Here is a 20,761-nt window from a genome sequence, read left to right on the forward strand (position 1 = left end):
CATCACTATCACTTTATTTTTTATTCTTTTAATAACATTTGAATAAGGGAAGGCTGGTCACACATTGTGACTGTTGGAGTTCTCACATCTTGAGTCTCTCTCTTGCTCTGTTGCTCCATCCACCATAGTTCACTCCTCCATTGCTTCTACTTGTGCTCTCACTCAAGCTTCTCCCTTTAGGGATTTCAAGGGGAATGTTTATCACAAAGACCTGAAATTTTGAGATGCTTTAATCTTGCTAATAACATTTGATTAAATTATTAATCAAATTTGCAAGGTTGTTTAGTACATGTGATGTACATGGCAGTTATTCCATGGTAACAAGCCGAGGACCCTAAGGATACAACAGGTATCAAAGGTAAAATGTATAATAAGTTATGTCTGATAAATACTAGGTAGTATTCAGTGTCAGATTTGGGCCTAGACCAATTTATTGGCCACTAATATTAGCGGTGATATTAGAGACTGGGTATTAATTAATTAATTAATGTGAGTCTAAGAGTCAATAACTACTCAGGGATACTTGGAAGACAAATTAGCCTAGCAAATTTAATTATTGACTAGTGAAATTGATTTTTAAACATTAGAATAATTATTAAATTAATTTAATAAGCTAAGATGCTGAAAAATGGGATTAGAAGCCTATTACTTAGCAAAACTTGCCCATGTAAGTGGGAAAAACGTTTTAAGGGGCTAGTCGAAACCATTTTAGCCATTGTGAGAGAGGAGCCTATTAGAGAGCAAGGAGAGGTGGTTGATGTGATTTGCAATCACCAAGGATCAATTCTATAGTATGTGATAGTAGTTTAGAGTCCTCTACGAGCAGGTGACAATAGCCCAAGATCCTTCTAATGTAGATGATAGCATACATGAGCGAGCAACAATCTTTCTGGTGGTCCTAAGCTGTAGGTGATAACTTTCATGGTTGTTTGAGCAAGCAACAGTGACTTTTCAACGTTTCTCGTAACGGAAGTCTGAAATTTTTCTCTCTACAGTAATCTCTCTCATCCCTCAGTCATCTCTCAAGTTATCTTAGCATTTTTTAGCAATTTGAGCCATCAAAGAAAACCCTAATTTACAACAAAAATTAGGATTTGACAGCCATCTCAAGATGTGTGCTTAGAATTAAGGACCTAGAACTTGAATTCTGCCAAGTAAAATTGAGGAATTTTGGAAAAGTTCAAGAGGTCAATGAGCCAATATTTGATGAGGGGCTAAATTTGTCTTTCAAGGAGCAGGATGAAGGCCAATCCCCAAGCAAGCCAAGGGATAAATTGGTTTCAATTTTGACAACAAGAGGCACTTAGATTAGTGGAGAAGATTAGAGGATCTCAGTTATACTCCTTCCATTTCCAATATAAGATAAAGAAATACCGCAAGGGGCACTAGTTTTAGATTCAACAAGGTATCCAATGTCCAAGATTAAAGTGCTAAAGTGTGCATTTTCAGTTTACGTGAATTTTATGCTTGCTATAATTAGTATTTAGTCAAGTTATTTACCACCCTATCTGAGGAGGAAGGCTAATTTCACTAATACCTAGACGGGCTGCTATGTCTACAGAGATGAAGTTGGCTCGTGCATCATTATCAAAGAATAACAATGTGTGCTAGTCTCTAATGCTCTGCACAACTCAATAGCATCATCGTTGGGCTAATCACTAACAACATCAAGCACCAATCCCATTGATGTTTTGGGCTTCTTTCCCTTAGAATCTCCCTAATTTTTTGATTTTCCAACTTGGTGCCTATTGAGACAATCCCTTGCAATGTGACCCTCTTGTTGACAAATAAAGCATTTATTTGCAGCCATCAATTTCGTATATTGTGCCAATATTTTCGAGCCCTTTCTTTGTTGTTTTAGCCTCTTTTCAAGCTGATTTTCAGATCTTCCCCTTTTATTAGCCATAAACAACTTTTTATTCAACTTCTCCCCACTCTCTAAGATTCTTGAATCCTTTCCACGTAGCAAAGCATCTGTTGTTGTAGCAGTCTCTATGAGTTAAGACATGCTAGAGATGGTGGATTTAATACAAAAATCCTTTATTCCTTTGGGTAGTCCACAAACATATTTTTCCACTTGCTTATGGAGGGGTATGAGGCGATAAGAAGTAGCGGGCAGCAATATATACCAAAACTTCTTATTGTATTGCTCTAGTTTCTTGCATTCCTTCGCATCTAGCTTATTCCAAGCTATCATGATGTCCACCTCAAAGGTACTTGTCAACCAATTCGATGTAAATATTTTCTTGAATTGTATCCATGTTGACAATGCTCTACCTTGTATCAAAAGAGTGTACCACCATTGCAATGCATTTTCCTTCAAGAAAGTGTATGCCTTTCGAATCTTTGAGGACTTGATGAAGTTTCCCCTTGAATAGGCTACATCAAACTATTGAATGAAAATCAAAGCTTTCAATCTATCTTGTGCACCACTGAAGGATTCAAACTTCATTGCTTTTCCACCATCATCATAGTCTTTTGTTGCTCCTTTGGGTGTCAAGTTGTCATATAGTGACCGTTGCAAAAAGGGTACATTTGCTGAATTTACGTCAAAACCAACACCAAACGGAGCATTTGCATGACCGGCACTCATTCATTGAGCCGCATAAACATTCAGGGATCCAAATGCATTACGAAACATGCTACTTTGTGCCCTAGGTGTCAAGCCAATGCTGCCATACATAGGGTTTTGCACATTTCTAGCAATACCTGAATACATTGGGCCTGGCATACCATGCATTGGCTACTACATACCATAGGCATTTATGCCATACATTCTTGTACGCAGTCCATGTCCAATAATAGCATGAAAAATCATACTACCACCAAAGTATCTTAGCTGCCCCATCATAGTAGACATGCTCGGCAATTCAACATCCATTGGATTGGCACTTCCATGATGGTTTCACATTTGCATTCCTGGCCTCGTGGATACCAAGTTTTGCTTCATTAGCATCTTTGGGAGCTTCAAGTGAAGGATTTAGCATTACCTTTGATACACCTTGCTATCCCCAAGGTGTGGAAGATACCTTCTTCTTCTTGCCCTTGCTATCCTTCTTTGAAGCATTCAAAATTTGGGTAAATTGAGGATCCTTTGCCAAATCAGCAAAGAGATTTGTTGCTGTTATTATCCAATTTCTAAACTAGTCATCAAATTTCTCTTCACTTTATGCATCTTGCCCAATAGCAATATTTTCAGCTTGTTGTCCATGGGTTAAGCCTTGTCCAAGATGAGGCATTGCATCTCCTTCTTTCCCATGTGAATGTCCGTACTAAAAGGCATTGTCACTACTTAATTCCATCTCACTGTATGAAGACATATTGCTGTAATTACTCAATTGAGAGCAAAAATCAGCATTAGCACAAATCCTTGGCTTGCAATCAAGTGCCTTGGGCCCACCAAATCAAGGGATTGAGTGATATCCCAAGAGTGAAACCATGAAACCAACCTTTCTTTTTGGAAAGGGTGGTAATCTCCCTAATCAAGCACTTAATTATAGCAATTAGCAAGTAAATATAAATTGAAATGCATAATTTACCTCAATAATCTTGGACATTGGACACCCTATTGGCCCCAAAACCGGCATCCCTTTTTGTATCTCTTTAACCTCAATTGCCAATGGATTGTCGAGATTCCTCAATCTCCTTAGTTAATCCAAAAGCCCTTTTCTATTTTAATAACCAACAAACAATTAGGCATTTTGCCCCTTGATTTTCACCCAAGACTTGCTCTAACCAGACCCCATCAACTGGCTAAATACTGGCCCAAAGTTACAATAGATGACTGGGTATCTGAAATCCCTAACAATATAACAATTTGCATGTGTTGATTTCAGTATACAATGCCTTCTCCTATTGGCACACATCCCAAGATGGTTGCTAAACCCTAATTTTAGGGTTTACAACAAAAATCCATTTGCTGTCTATCAAATATGGGTGAGATCTACTCCAAATGGCTGAGAAATGTTGAGATCTCCTAAGAATGGGCTGGAATAGTTTAGAGAATGCCAAAGAGAGAGAAAATTCAAAGTTTCCATGCAGGAAAATCCCTAAATTGCCTATAGCTTGCTTCAATCAACATTTAATGTTGTTGCTTGCTGCCTGGAGCCTCTAGAATGTTGTGGCTTGCTGCTGATGAAGGTCTTCCTGCTGTCACCAGCTCCAAAATGGCTCCTGTCTACTGTCCTAGCCTCCAATGGATGTGTTTTCTTCAGAAAATTAAACCAACACCCCTTTCTTTCTATCTCTCAGGCTCCAAACTAGCTAAAGTACATTTACCCTTTTCCATGCAAAGACTCTTGGGGTTCAATTCTTAGCAAGGGCCATGAATGTTACATTTTAAAATTGTCCTAGGGTCAAAACTGGCACCAATTGACCATTAATATCCAATTGGCATAACTTAACACAACTTTTGCCTTTTACACCCACTGCATCCTCACGATCCTTGGCTTGTTAACATGAGATATCTACCATGTGCAACACATGTGCCAAACAACCTTGCACATTTGATTAATAACTTAATCAAATGTTATCGGCAAGATTAAAGCATCTCAAAATTTCACATCCTCGTGACATTTCATGGGGGGCCTTCTGCTAGCAACGAGTTAGTCCAAGCCGCCACTTACTATATGAGGCAAAGATGCATGATGCAATCTCCATCATCGAGGCTGTTAGAGATTAGTCATCCCTTGGACTAGCATTTCTGTGGTTCTTATTGGTTCAATCAGTTCTCTTGAAGGGCATTATTCATTATTCATGTCAATTAGTGGGCATTTTCAGTAGTCACAATGTACAGACACTTTATCAGGCAAGCAATTATGCCACGTGGCAGTTGGAGGACAGATTGCTGATTATTTTATTCATTTCTGCAATAGTCGGCACGTTGTTGATCTAGTTGGCCAATTTTGTTGGCCGCTTGCATTATTTTATGGCATTATTTCCTCCTATTTAGACTCTAGGGGCAGCCTACTCACTTCACTTGTTTTCTAGGTGTTGGTAGTAGAGATTCAGCTCCAAGAGATACATTGACAGCCCTTGTATATATGCCCTTTTCTCTCTCCCTTTCTCTTGTGTTCATTGTCTTTCAATCTTGTCCGTACACTTCCACATTTTCTGCACTCTAAGATGGTATCAAAGCAGCATAGAAGTGTTGATTGATCGTGAGCATACCTGATTGGGAGGATTTTTCGCGACAAAAATTTGAGTTTTCAGCCTTTGGAGGCTGCAATGAATAGGTTGTGCATGGAGAGTGAGGTTGCTGTTTTTTGCAAGTCCTTGAAGTTCATTGAGGAGAAAAGGCTGCATTTTCAGCCTTTTGCTACAGATTTTGAGTTTTCATTGCCTCCAGCAGGGTGAAACTCTTTGAGGACAAGTAGAGGAAGCCCTAGTAGGCACCGGCACTATGCATGGAGTCAAAGGGGGTTGCCCTTGGTTTTGTGCAAGTAATTCCATTTGCAATGTCAACCAAAATTAATGCAAAGTTTCAGGCTATTATGTATCATAAGATCCCTGTGTTTCTAGCTCTTCCTTTAGATCAAAAGCTTGATGGGAAGAATTACCACATATGGCGTGTAATTATGTTTGCTATCTTGGAGTCTTATGATTTGGCAAAGCTCATGACTGAGGCTATAGACTTTCCCATAGCTCGTGATGCCTCCAAGCCAAGTTGATGAAGATACATGCACATTGGGACAAATTAAATGCTTGCATATTCTTTCCTCTTTCTCTCTTGCACTCTCTCTTGCACTCCAGCCATCATTGCTCACATCGAGCACTTGACCATAGCTCAAGAGATATAGCTAGAGCTTGATGAAATGTACAATTAGATGACCGTAATGAAGCGGGTGTCTCTAGAGGTTTTGGATGCTATTGAGCGGAATGGCACTTGGGATCTTGTGCCTTGGCCCATTCGTAGGAAGTTGGTGTAAAATGGGTCTTCAAGACCAAACATCATAGTGATGGTACTCTGGATAAGCACAAGGCACGCTTATTGCAAAGGGCTTCACACAGCAGCCAAGGGTGGATTTCCATGACATCTTTGCATCTACGACTCGGATGGCTACCATTAGAGCTGTTCTTGCCTTAGCTAACCATAGGAGATGATCGGTTTATCAGCTTGATGTGAAGTTTGCCTTCATACATGGTGATTTGAAGAAGGAGATCTATATTGAGCAACCTTCTAGCTTTTCCTCATTATATGGACAAGTATACAAGTTGAAAAAGGCCCTTTACAGCCTCAAACAGACTCCATGTACTTGAAACAAGAAGGTAGAGTCATTCCTCCACGGAAAGTTGAGGTATCGAAGTTCCTGTTGCGATCCCCAATTATATGTCCACACCTCAACTGGAGGGCACCCGTTGTTCATGCTTTATGTGGATTATCTTATTTTGATAGGTAACCATGCCCTGAAGGTCAAGGAGACTAAGGCGGCACTACATCAGGTGAGCGAGAGGACGGACATGGACCTTATTCATTTCTTTTTAGGCCTTGAGATTTACTAGACTCCAAGAGGGATTTTCATCTTCGAGCAACGATATGTGTAAGAGCTTTTGGCCACGTTTGAGATGGAGGGATGTAAGGCCATTTCTACTCCTATGGATCCGAACTGGAAGGCTACGAGCCCATGCAAATTCCCTGGCAGTGGATGCTACCCGCTACAGGCAATTGATTGGGTCTTTGATTTGGCATTTCAACACTCCGGTGATTTGTGCTTTTCCATAGGTTTGTTGGCCGGATTCATGAGTGAACCCAAGATGGTACATTGGAAGGCTACTATGCGGATTTTGCAGTTCTTGAGGGGGACCCCTGATCTTGGTATTCATTATCCAGGAGGTATTGGAGATTGGCCTTTGGTTCTTACAAACTGGATGGATTCAAATTGAGCCAGAGATGTTGACCAATGGAGGTCAACGATAGAATATTGCTTTACCTTGGGTGCAAGTGTTATCTCATGGAGTAGCAAGAAGTAGCCCATTGTTACCCTTTCCTCCACAGAGGTGAAATATAGAGTGGCATCTTCTACCACATGTGAGAGAGTGTGGCTTCAGAGGTTACTAGAAGAGCTTGGTTGCCCTCAAGCAATCCCTATGATACTTCATTGCAACAAAAAGAGTTGCATTGCTTTGGCACGGAACCTAGTGTTTCATGCTAGGTCAAAGCACATTGAGATTCAATACCATTTCATTCGAGAGAAGATATTGGATGAGACCATTGATGTAGTTTACTACAAGACAGAGGATAATCTCACAGGTTTGTTTACAAAGGCGCTTCCTTGCCTTCCCCAACAGCACTACAAATCCCTGAGCCTTATGCCCCATCCAAGGTTTGAGAGGGGTATTAGAGATTAGTCATCCCCTAACTAGCATTTCTTAGGTTACTATTGGTGTATTCACTTCTCTCGGAGGTACTCTCAGAGGGCATTATTCATTATTCCTATCAACTGGTGGGCATTTTCAGCAGTCACAATGTACAGGAACTTTATCAAGTAGGCGATTATGCCATGTGGTAGCTAGAGGACAGATGGCTGATTGTTTTATTCATTTGTGCAGCAGTCGGCAAGTTGTTGATCAGATTGACCAGTTTTGCTGGTCACCTGCATTATTTTATGGCGTTATTTCCTCCTATTTAGACTCCAGTGGCAGCTTGCCCACTTCACTTGTTTTCTAGGTGTTGGTGGGAGAGATCCGGCTCAAGGACATACATCAACAGCCCTTGTATATCCGCCCTCTTCATTTCAGCATTCATTGATTGCAGATTTTTGCATTCTTCTGTCTCTTTCCTCTCTCTTTTTCTCTCATGTTCATTGTGTTTCAGTCTTGTCCATATGCTTCTGCATTCATTGCACTCTAACAGAGGCAGGATCATGTGTTGTGGTCAATCTAGAGGCTTTGCCTAGCTACCAGGTATTGGAGCCTACAACATCACAATCAAAGGTTTGGGAGATCATTGGGAGCCTCATAGGGTCACACATCTAGAAGGCATGCTTCCAAATGATCTTTAGTAGTGAGGATCTCTCTATGTATGGTATGGTACTTTGGCAAAGCTTTGGTTGTCCGTCATCCATTCTAGAACTGTTGGGATCAATTGAGGGTGAGACTCAGCACTGACAAAAGCTTCGACGGCAGTTCATTCACACTTGGGGTGGCCATTGTCTGTTTTTCACAATGTAGACGGGTGGCCCTAGGGCATAGTTGCTCTAGTATTATATATGAAAGGGTTCGTATTGTACGGTATCATAGGTACAATACTGTAGGTATCAATGGATACTTCTTTTCTGTTCAATCCACAGTTTGGGATGAGTTAAATGCTTCTTGTACAAATAGAATTCTCTCATGGGATTATATTATTTGAGATTCAAACGACTTTTCCTTTTTTTGTCCAAAAAACAAAAAGGTTTTAAGTAGCTTTTAGGAAAGAATAACATAGTTTTTGTTGTACTGTAGCTTTAAAAAACCTTCTGGTACCCTTAATACAGTATCTTATTGTATCGTTTTTTATCGTACCGTACCACATCGTACTGTTCATTCTTGACTACCATGCCCTGTGGGGGAGCTACATTTCCCCTCCATGGTTTCTATCCCCCATCCCCCCAAACCACCTTGAGAGGCTTGTATATATAAGTGATTTCTGATTTACAAACAGCTCTAGCTAGACTGTTGAGCACATTTACTTCCTGTAAAATTCTTCGGAGTAATATAATTAGAAAAAAAAGGAAGGGAGATCCATTCATATGATCATCAGACTTTGCATGACTGTAGCCAAGAGAATTATTCTGAACTTGAAATAATTAAATACTTGTGGCTTGCCATCCTTGGAATTTGAACAAATAAGTGGTTGATATTGCTTACTCAAGATTTGCTAGTTGTACACGTTTTGAGGCTTGCAGGTAACCCATGCACTGTCAGTGACCTGTCCACCTGCAACCTGCACCTTAACAGCACAAATCTCAAAAGGATAACCCTGGCTACTGTTGAAAGTTTAGGGTAGTGCCATGCTAAGAACTGACTAGACTATCAATAATGGAAAAGCTGACACACATTTGTACCCACTAAGCAAGTCTGGCATGCAGGTCAGTACTGAAAAAGGTGATACATGCATTAAATCTGTCATACGCAATGTTTAGCAAGTTTCCATAGGTTATTCTCCTGATATGTGGATGATATACTCTCAAGCTGCAAATGGTTGCCCTCTGTCATGGATCCCATTTACCTTGGGCAGTAAAGTTCTGTGTGGGATAGTGATAAGGCTTGGCCAGGGATAGTAGGACCCATCTTTTGACAGAAGATGAAGTCTGGAGACCTGGAGGGTGCTCTGGCCATTCAATGAAATCTTTGTTTTTGGTGTCCCTTGAATAGAGAGGAGGGAGGGGAGGGGCTTTTTTTCTTGCCTTTGGTCAATCTAGAGGCCTCTATAATCAGAACCTGCAGCTACACTTTAATTGACATCTGATGGTTTGCTGTATTGCATTACCTAGCACTGGTCAATCTTAGAAGCATCTATAACCTTTTTATAGAATAAAAGGACACGTTCATAGCTATAACAGGGTCTACTGCAGCTTAACAATCTTGAACTGATTAGTCATGATACATCTTTTCTTGTGGATTTGCTGCCAGATCTTTTTAATCATGGTTGATACTTGTTGTTTCGTGTGCTGTATATATTTTGTTGCAGGTTCCTGTTGGTGCTCCATGTGTCACAATTCCAGGAACACAAACTAATGAAAATCCAAATGGGTTGATTGTCAAGTTGAATTGGCAACAAGATGAAACAGGAAGACTATGCTTGATAGAGCAGTCAGAACCTATACCTTCTGGAGACAAAACTGAGGGTACAAACAAAGATGTTTTCTTGCACTCAAGCTCTGAATTAAGCTCAAGCTCAAACAACAGAAATGACAATGCCAAAAACCAGACAATGGACGAAAATGGTACACAAAGCTTGCGGCCAAGAACTGCTGGCTGGGCTATAGAGCCATGATGCGGGTGCAGCTGTGAGCCATGGTTACTTCTTACCTTCTTTTGTAGAGCACTTTGTCAAGTAGCATTCATTGTACCATAATTCACAAAAGCATCATACATAGAGGGCTTTTTGTGCATTATTTGCTTGGGGTGCACCTGCAGGCTCCTACGACTAACTTTTGATGTGGTCATTGCAGAAAATAAATGTGCATGACAACCTAATTAGTGCTGTTGGATCAAAACACAAATGGAATTTTGCACAACCTTACACTCTTTTAGTCGATTGTGTCTAACAGAACGTAATTATTAGTTATGATGTGATGTCAAAAGCAATATACTCATGGAGCAAGTAGCATGTTGCAGAAACATTACTGAGCCATCTCAGTAAGGCACAACAGCTGTGAACTAGACACACATGCCAAATGCCAAGTGACACTAAAGGGCCTCAGGAGGAAACTTCATCATCTAGCAGACAGCAGGCACAACAGCTGTAAACTGCACACATTCCAAATACCAAATGACACTAAAGGGCCTCAGGGGAAGAACCTTCACCATTTAGCAGACAGCAGGCACGACAAGAGGTGAACTGCATACCTGCCAAATGCCAAGTGAGACTAAAGGGCCTCACAGGAAGAAAGTTTGTCATTTAGTAAACAGCTCCAAACATTGAGACAGCCATGAGGAGTAATCACAAATGAAGAGATGATTAGTGGAGAAGAATTGTGACAGATATCTAAAAGGCAGAACAGAAGCTTCTGATCTGAGATTATAATCAGAATGCAGAACAGAAGATTCTGATCTGAGATTATGATCAAATGCAAAACCACAGATTATATCATTTGCTTCTAAGGACAATGCCAATTTTTGTGCAAGCATTGAAAGCTAGTGTGATTGAGGAAATAACCTGAGATCACGTAAGGAATTGAATCATAGTTTCTTGATCTTACAGTTTGTTTAGAAAGAGTTTAAATACAAACACAGTTCTGATTTTTCTGTTTAAAGTTATGCTAGCAAAGACTCGAATCATCTGGTTTGCATGGTGATGATTGAGACCCAACCTGGGTAAAGATCCTGAGAGGGTTAAACAAAGAGTAATGGAATATCATGTGAACAAGATCTCCCGAAATGTTGGAATATGAAGTAACATGTGATTACTGTTAAGTAAAAGGAGATCAGTTGAGATCACTGAATGAATAAGAAAGTGAACAAGAAGTTCAATGATGACATTGACATGTAAGAGTGATAGTTTTTGCCTTCCTATTAACATTTCGTAACAAAACTTTGAAAAACTGACAAAATGACACCCATAAATTTTGTAGTGTTTGTGTTTTCCTCATAGGGGAGGAAAATTTGTCTTGTAAGTGCTAAAGGCTCGTCCCTGTGAGCTTTAGTGACATTGCTTTATATAAGGAGAACTCGATGCATGACCAAAACCCTAATGTATGCCTTTCCTCAAAAGTGCAAAATTAGAGGCACAAGGCTTATTCGAAAGTTATGGAGTCGACAAGTGTCATGTGATACTTGATTCATAGTGAAGATATGGATAGGTTTGTGATCAAAGTGGAGTAAAATAATTTGCTGAAAGAAGTGTCCCTAATCACAAAAATGGTTTGACATATCCTTCTTGCCTACCTCCAGCTCTTGCAAGTTGTGCATTCTCAAAGTTTGAATTGGTTGGATAAGTGTGCCCTATAAAATTTGGCCAATCAAGACTTACAAAAATTGAAGTGTGTTGCATGCCCTAAGCCACACATATAAGATACGCGTATTGTATTATTAATATCACAAGTAAATATTTTCATATAAGTATATAATAATAGTCTTTTGTATTATATAATAACATACTATTATTGTGTATTAATATATATACATATGTTACATTCTTTATATTATACATAATCATTAATATAATATTAAATAACTTCAGTGTAATATAGTACTGCATAATAACGTTAATAATTAATGTTATTAATATTAAGTATATTTTTACTCGTGTATTTTTATATTAACATTACTTATCTTATGTTGCTAACATATATATCTTATTCAAATCAATATATAGATAGGTTAATGTCCACATTTATGTTTAATGATGAGTTTGTCATTTTATACTATTTAAATCAATATATTATTTCTCAATGAAAATGGAATTGAAAGGATGTGGCAAGATAAGGACTTCCTTTTTTTTTCAAGCAAAACCTCTCTCTCTCTCTCTCTCTCTCTCTCTCTCTCTCTCTCCGTGAATAAGTGTATATTAATGTATGGAAATATTTACATCAGGCCTTCATGTCAACCAAACAGGATGGAAACAACTATAGTGAATCCATCAAGCTATTAGTACAACTTACTACATGAGTAGCACAAAGAAATCACACAAAAAGGACAATTGAAGTAGAGTGACATAGGGATAGGAAGCAGTAATGTCAAGAAGAACCAAGTTAGCTGACATCATAGAAGAGATGTACCATAGCACTAAACCACGATCATGCGCCACATGATCATGGATGCCCAATATTGAATAAAAAATAAAGGTATTTCAAGTATGCCAAAGATGCCACAAGGCTATCCATCTAAGGAAATGGAAAAGACATGAATAATTTGAATGCAAAGAAGACATAGAGGACATGTTTCCTATAATCCACAAACGAGCTAGTATCTGGTGTTGAGTCGTCAAGAACTACACGCGAGAAATAAAACTCCAAATCTGTCGAGCAACATGGCAAGAGACAAAGAGATGAAGCAATGTCTCATCGCATATAGTGTAGAATATATAACGACCAATAGAGATCTTACGGGCACACAGCATACCCCTAGTAGGAAGACCTCCAATAAGCAGTCTCCACATAAACACTTTAACCTAATACAGAACCTTAAGATTTCCAAAGTTGAATGAATCTTTCTTGTCTTTTTTTTTTTTGCTATCTTGAATATGCCATAATTTATTAACCTTTCTAGTGACCCATCTCTTGGCCTCCAGCATCCAATGATATATTTGATTAGTTGACCTTTTCTCGAAATCATCAGGAGGCATAAACATCTAGTCATGCCATGGATACAGTCATTGTAATGTAAGCAAAGGAGAGAACCTCTAAAGTTTGTCATGTATGGACAATCAAATGTCACTATATCTGTGAGGCACCCGAAAGTGCTAATGGATACACCTGAAAGAATAAAGACAGGGCTGCTTATGAATAGCACCATCAAGGACTATTTGCAATCCCAAATGAGCCATTCGATTAAACTTGTCTCACTGCAAATCTTTATCCGGCCAATCCAACAACCTAGATGAGGCCAATACTTCTCCTTGTAATGAATTTTCCTCCTCTAGAGGGCGCCAAACGGCAAAACATAACATCTCTTGTAAGGATGCAATCAAATGAGAAAGAAGAAAAGATTTGGAGACCTTAATAGATCTTGTGGAATTAAGCACATGCCACCAGGAAGCATAAATAGTTGTGCTACTACTATGAGAGATGCCAATCTTTTCTATGAAGAATTTAGCAATATCTAACCAAGGATGACTCTATACACATAGAGCTTACAAAAGGGATAGCCTCAAAGCAACCATATACAAGTTAACATTCAACAAAGCTACACCCTCCATCCTTTTAGGAGTAGTCACATGTTGTCATGAAATCCACACGTATCCTAAACGATTGTCTCTTTTTTCCACAACATGAATCTGATAGGCTGAACCAATTTCAAAAGGCACTTCTTAGTCCAAGGAAGCAAAGGCAAAAATTGAAATCGTACTGATCATAATGCATTGAGCAACTTTAAGTTTGACATGTAAAGGCTAGCCTTGAGATTTTTAGTACATGAACCTATCATGAATCTGGGAGGCCATCCAATCTAGCAAGACACGAGGAGCTACCTCCACACCAATAAGATATCCCAAGTGTCTAGTTATATTTTTCCTTGAGATCACAATTCCATGCCAACCCAACGCTTGCAGATCATTCTTCGTATATGAGAGTAGAGTAGATTTCTAAGTAATAATACGAAGACCCAATATCAAAGCAAAAAGATTTCATGCCACCATTGCTCGATTAACATTAGTGCGATCAGCCTTAAGGAACATAAAAGAATAGTCTGCCAAAGATTGGCCCACAAGTTGGATACCATTGGGAAGAGACAAGCCAACTATCTCACCTTGATCAATCAACTTATCCAACAATGAGAGCATTAGGTGAGTGACTAAAGCAAACATCAAAGGGCTGAGGAAGCAACTTTGTTGAAGAAACTGAGATAAGGCAATTTCCTATGTGATCCCTCCATTAAGTGCAATACAAGCCACAACACCCTGACTAATAATATCAACCAGAGAAATCATGTGAGGACCGAATCCCATTAGACATTAATTGATACAAAAATGACTAGTTAACATGATCAAATGCATTCTCAATATCAAGCTAAAGCATAACAACCTATTGGCATGAAGCTTTGGCATAGTCAATTCCCAGTTGAACATTCAAAATGTTGTACATTATATTCCGACCTTTAATGAAACCATATTGACCTGGATGATCCAGGTGCGGAAATACTTTTTGCAACTTGTTGGCGATGATTTTGGAGAAGATTTTATATAAAGAACTCATGAAATGGGTCTCCATTGTTTCAAAAGAGGCTGGAGAGGGAACATTGGGCAACAACCTAATAACATCAATCTTCCGGTTTGAAGGCATCATACCAAAATTCCACACTTGCTGACACAGGTGAGTTAATGGGTCCTTAAGCTACTCCGCATGGGCTAAAAATAGCTCATTAGGAAGCCCATCCCAGCCAGGACTTTTCCTTCGAGGCAAGTGGGACAACACTTCTTCCACTTCATCTTCTGAAATATTAGCCTTCATCAAATCCACCCATTCTAGTTTGGCCTGATTACTAGCCAACTCGCAAATAAATCGACGAGGAAAGTGAACAGCATCAAAAAGAATCTCTTGCGGACCCAACTAGGACCTATAAAAGTCAACAATCATCCAAATGATGGAAGCAAGATCGGTCACCATAACACCTTGCCCATCCATTAAATGCACTATATTTTCCCGGGCATATTTTTTATGTAGATGAACAAAAAATTGATGGGATTGATAGCTACCTTTCAACCATTCAATGCATGTAAGCAAGTCATCATTGGAATCCCCTGACTGACATAGAGACAATGAATGGGCCAATAAAGATTGGACATGCTACAATTCAGCTTGTAAAAAGAGGAAGCATGTTGAATACCATATTGTCAAGATAACGCTCGCACATTATCCCTAAAAACAGCCCATGATTTCATCCCTCCAGATAGGACCCTCAAGGTGTGGGAGCTTTCACTCAACCGCCAAGACCCACGGACCGCTTATTGTTTCAAGTGTTCCAAGCCGAGCACTAATGGCTACCTCTCATATAACCGACGCGCCATCCATATCTACGGGTGTAGTTAGCTTACCTTGATGCCGTTCGAGTTACCTCCTCTCTCGCGCACTCCGGTAGCTCCACGATCCAAGTGCAAGCTTCAAGCAAGCTCGATCCTCCCGCTCCAAGCTCCAAGCTCCATTGCCGCGAGCAAGACAAGAGAAGAGAAGAAAAGAGAAGAAGAGAGGAGAAGATGGAGAGCTTCTTCTCCTCGGTCCCTCACCCTCACACACTCACTCCCTCACACTCTCACACTCCCTCTCTCAAACACAAGCTCAAGCAAGCAAGAAGAAGAAGAAGAAGAAGAAGAGGAGAGCTACTTTTGGCCACACACAAGAATGAGCTTCTCATTCACTTTTCAACTTTATATACAAAACCCTAAATCCCTTTTGGGCAGTCATCCTCTTTTTCCCCTTTTTACATGGCCGGCCATAGCCTAGGCCCTTTTTCCCATTGTCCTTCTATCTTCCTAGCTTCCTTTCCACCGCCCGTCTACATTTACAAATTGCACGGGTGAGAGCCCGGCGCTCTTTTACAAGATTTCAGGGTGCGCCTTTTTATTTTAAAATGCGCATTTCCCCTTTTGCCTTTGCTTTGGACTTTTAAGGTTGCCCTTGCGCTTTTGGCCTTTTCTCACTTTCTTTCTTCAGTCGGGCTACCTTTTTTCCGCCTTTGCCCTGCGTCTTTTCCACTTCTTTTTGCTTTCTTCGTGTTGGGGTTAACATTACCCCCTCCTAGACGAGTGCCAGGACGAGTGCCAGTCCCATGGCACTCACCGTCGTAGGTAGCAGGCTGTAGCATGCACCGAAGACGTGGGTGATAAGGACGCTATGGTTTCCGTGGAGGAGTGTTGGTGGTGGTGTGGCAGAAGGTCCTGGGGGCCTGTTGATGGCCAAGGTGGTTGGTGGAAGGTTGTTGGAGTTGGTAGTAGGGCTATGCTCTGTGGGGATTGCATTGATGGCTAGCACAAGTGTTGGTTTGTTGGGGATTCTGCACATGACGATTCTTTGCGGGCTTGTTGGATGGTAAGGGACAAGTATCAAAGTTGAGTGTTGATGAAGAGCAACAACACCTTATACCTGCAATTGGAAAACCTCACCTGTGATCTCTCCTTAAGGGGTAGTGCTAGGCTTCTCATCGTGCACAAGACATATTTTGATTAGTTTGGGAGACAGGTCGAACGCTAAGCAAGCCTAGAGTATTGTCCTACACTTGAGGACCCAAACTATGGATATACTTTGGTGCAAATATTATGTGAGTGCTCGTGCATACTTAGATATTACATAGTTAGAAGACCGTGGGCTAGTTTCTCATAACAATTCGTGGATGAAGCAAAGTTGTCCATGTGGAGAAGGAGTACGCGTGAAGGCATATGAGACATCCTTTGCATTGTGATTGCACGATGTAGCATAATGGAATACAAGGACACCGCACTTTTAGTAGCTGGAAACTATTGGACTTGCTTGATGAGTACGGTGTACTTTTCATGGCCAATCGTGCGGTGCTTATCACCACTGATTGCAATGGTACGAAGGCAGAGTGCAAAAGAAAATTGTGCAAGTGGGTCAGGGTGACAGGTCTAACCCTAGGCGAGACAAGCTCCCCAGGTATGTCCTGCCCTTGATGTGCCCTGAACAATTGTGGTGGGTGAGTGTAAGGGGCTAGGGGACTAGGGACGAAGCCGGTCGACCAAGGTCACCAGACGTACCTAATTTGAGGACCCCTAGGTGCTGTGATGTGATCGTGGGTGCTTCTTATTTTTCCATTCTTTTCTTTTCTTTTTTTGCCTGAGTACACCCACTACAATATGTTGAGGCTATAAGCCTTTCAATGGGTTGGAAAATGTCAAGCTTCGAAGGCTCAGAAAATGAATAGTACAATGATGATGGTGCCCTAGCCTCATTGTTAGAGAAGTAGTTGGCGAAAGGGGGAGATACACTTGAGATATTGCAACCCTTCTTGCGGCACATGCGATGTGGGTACAATTGAGGTAACGACTGTCGTGAGCCAACTATAGAGCTTGACCCAGAAAGGGGGCGTGGCCCAGGAATGTTTTGTGGGCCATGCAATGTGGGCGGTTGGCAAGGGTGCTTTCGGCAGCGTGGCTTTGCCACGGCTCGTTGTGGGGTTGTGGGTGTTGCGGTGATTGGGCATTGAACATTTTCGCACAAGGACCTGTATTATCCTGCATCCACTTGTCGCTTCATGAGAGCATATGCATTGTGTATGCCACAACTATAATAAACCAGTGCAATGCAAGGAGACATCACTTATTTGAATTCTATGGTGTTGACTAGACATTTATCTCCTGCGCTTGATTAGCTTTTTCTTTTGCTAAAGGCGTAGCATATATTAAACGCAGATATGATAAGTTCATACAAGTCAGGAACATGTCAACACTTAATAAGTCGGGAACACTTAACCATTTCAAAACCAAAAGTCCTGGCCAGTTATCATTTGATAAGCCCTTTATGCATTATGGGCTACTCGATTTGTACGAGGCGGGGCGAGTCTGGATGGCCAGGTGATTGGGGATCTGCTGGTGTGGGGCTCCCGTGGGGGTGAGCAAGGAACATGTCGGCCGGGACATGAATGGTGTAATCCCGGCCCACTACCGTCTCCAAAATATCTTTAAATAACTCATTAAATTCTTGTCTTTCCTGAGCTGCCCTTTCTGCCTTTGAGCATCTCGGGCCCGAGCGGGAGCTGGGAGTGCGCACCACTAGTGCTGCCACCTATTGCGCATTTCGAGTCTCGACTTTCTTGACTCGAGGATTCTTCGGCCTTCGCCCTGGGCAATGTCGCTTAGGGCCTCGCTTCTTGGCATACCTCTTGATGGTGGGCACATAGCGCTCCGGTGGAGGGACGCGTGCCACATGCTCCCGCCTTGTGCGCAGAGCGTCTTTGCATGCTAGATCTCCATGATCCTCCATGCATTCCGCCGCAAAAGGAAACCTGCAAGACGCACTTCAAGGGTTAAACCTTAATACAGGGTACAACTGTTTGTATGGAAGGGATTTTAGTGTGGTTTATGAAGCGCATATGACAAAAAGGGGAGAGGTGAGGCATGCAGTGATTGTTGTAGAGGAATGGTCCCCATGCTGATGTTCGCGTTGCCTCCAGTCATTAACGGATATTAGTTTGTGCTAAGTCGCGTGGACTGGTTGTCGTGGAGTGGGACAGGGTACATCCTCGGAAGAAGGTGTATAGGACCAAAAAGGGAAGAAGGTGTATAGGAAGGGACTACACCCTATCTACACCATCAGAATTGTTGGTCAAGGCCTCCTATGGCGGCAATATGGGTTGCATGCCCTTCACTTGGAGGTGGGGCTAGTCACACGACTTTCAAAAGTGTGATGAGAGGAGGACCTGAGGAGCTTAGCCTGTCCAACCCGACTTTTCTCCCTGCGCCGCTTGACTATCATTGCTTGTGTGTGTTGATATTGTTTATACATGGTGACACAAAAATCAGTGTTTATTTATATACATATCTATGAATCCATGTCACTTCACGAGGATAAGAACCAAGTGTAGAACTCGGGGTTGTACCCGAGCGTGGCACACGCATCTAGTATTCGTGGCAGCTGACTTAATACTGATAAATACTTTGCCATGTCGAGTAGCATGGAACCTTGACCGAGTCTACTGGCAATATGTAACTCCTCCTCAGTGAGGACCTTATCAATCAAAGGGCCCTGTAGCCTAGTCCCAGCTAAGCCCGTACCTCGAATGTCAGTGAGCACTCGAAGGGAAGTTGGTGCCACGTAGGTTGGGTCTCTTTGAGACCGCCATTTGGCCAATCGCTCTTCTGAGACCGTCATGATCTGAGCCCCTAGTTCGGCCATTACAACGCGGCTTTCGCACCAACGCTGCTCAAATTGACTCTGGCCTGCTGACAATCGCTTTAGTAGCTCTATGTCTACAAGATTCGGTCGGCAAAGCACTTCATTGAATGTGACGGTTAAGCGCAGTTCGTCAGCCTCCTCGTCAGGGATGAGTCGCATATGTTCATGCAGGAGCCTATCGTAGTGCCCGTTAAGATGTTCTTGTTATTCCCATGATAGAGGAAAGGTCAAGTAATCTCCAAGCTGCTCCTTGGGGATCGTGCCCATGTCCACAAGGACATAGACACGTGCGACCACTTTGAGCTTAGCCTCCAACTCAGTTAAGCATTCTGCGACGCTTCTATGTTCAACGAGGGCTTGCTCAGTTGCTATCTCATGCAAAGTTCTAAGAGTTTCCTTAGGCTTTAGCATGGCTGGGGGCTCAGACCTAGATGAGCAAGATTTGTCAACGCTAGGTTTTCTTATGCTCTTGGGGTTCTCATGTTTCTCCTAAGGTTTTGTTGTTATTTCGTCATGGTTCTTCTCGGACGTGACTGGTATAGATTTGTCACCCTGTTATGACAACGTTGTATCCACTCTTGATTGATCAATGTGAGTTCTATTGTCAGTGGATAGAGTGTTGTAAGCAACTGTTGATGGCAACTGTTGCTTTGGTTTGTTGAGCACACAGATGTGTCTGAGTTTTCACCGCTATTAGGAGAGGCATCAGTGGGTTCATTGGTGGATGGACTCGATGCTTTATTCATCAGCTCTCCAGCGTCCGTCTCAATGTTCTTCGGGTCCACAACCACCTGCAACTGTTGTTGTTTTCTCTGCTTTCTCCTCTTTTTCTTGGTCAATGAAGGTGCCTCTCTCAACGACTCAAGACCCTGGGCTATATCGACCGTTGATGTGCTTGGTCGAGCCTCAGTATTTCCCTTCTCTAGTGTGTCCTTATGGGACATAGCCATGGTTTGCTGAATAGCCTTGCCCGGTTGTGAGGGCATAACTGCCGACCTTTTCGGAGAGTCTAGCTTTTCAACCAACTCCCTTGCGTTTGACTTCTCCATCCTAGGCTTTAGGCACTTTGAAAGTGCTGGAGTTATCGAGGGATTTGGTTGCGACACCTCCTCCTCAGGTAAACTACTAAGGATACGTTCCACAAGGGGCATTGTCACAGCCAAGGGCTATGACTGCTGTGGTCCCTGATTGGAAGCAGTAGCAGCTAGTTTAGTGGGCTGGCTACCCTTGGTGGATTGCGGTGTCAAGTCCCTAGGGCGATCGGAAGTGGTTGTGTCTTTTGTTGGCCCTTGAGCACTCATTTGTGTGGCTCAGGCATATCCTTGGGTCGAGAGCTACAGATGGCATCATGTCCCACCTCTTTGACGATTGGAAGCTTAGATGGAGATAGAGATTGGAATTGAGCAGTCGCCCTTGACAATTGCTGTAGTGCTTCCTGTGTCTGTTTGGGAGAAGAGGGCATAGGAGATCTAGGACTCCTAGGTGGACGTGGCACTAGCCGAATGATTTTCTCAAGGCTATTAGATGATTGTGCCCTCTGCTTTGTTGAGCGAGTA

The 20,761-nt window shown here is 41.7% G+C and overlaps 1 protein-coding gene across 1 annotated transcript in view; it reads left to right on the plus strand.

Annotated features, from left to right (window-relative positions):
- The window catches only part of LOC148039753 (ABC transporter A family member 11-like), a 104,980-nt gene extending 94,077 nt beyond the window's left edge, over nucleotides 1–10,903 (plus strand). The window contains exons 16-18 of the mRNA XM_087693616.1: nucleotides 9,671–9,827; nucleotides 9,911–9,999; nucleotides 10,155–10,903. Of these exons, the coding sequence (XP_087549742.1) occupies nucleotides 9,671–9,827; nucleotides 9,911–9,993 (240 nt within the window). The 3' untranslated portion in view covers nucleotides 9,994–9,999; nucleotides 10,155–10,903. The remainder of the gene's footprint in view (nucleotides 1–9,670; nucleotides 9,828–9,910; nucleotides 10,000–10,154) is intronic.
- Nucleotides 10,904–20,761: the final 9,858 nt, after the last annotated feature.

This window comes from Lygodium microphyllum, chromosome 2 (genome assembly GCF_053477565.2).
Source record: "Lygodium microphyllum isolate KBCC chromosome 2, Lygodium_microphyllum_v1.1.10, whole genome shotgun sequence".
Lineage (NCBI taxonomy): Eukaryota > Viridiplantae > Streptophyta > Polypodiopsida > Schizaeales > Lygodiaceae > Lygodium > Lygodium microphyllum.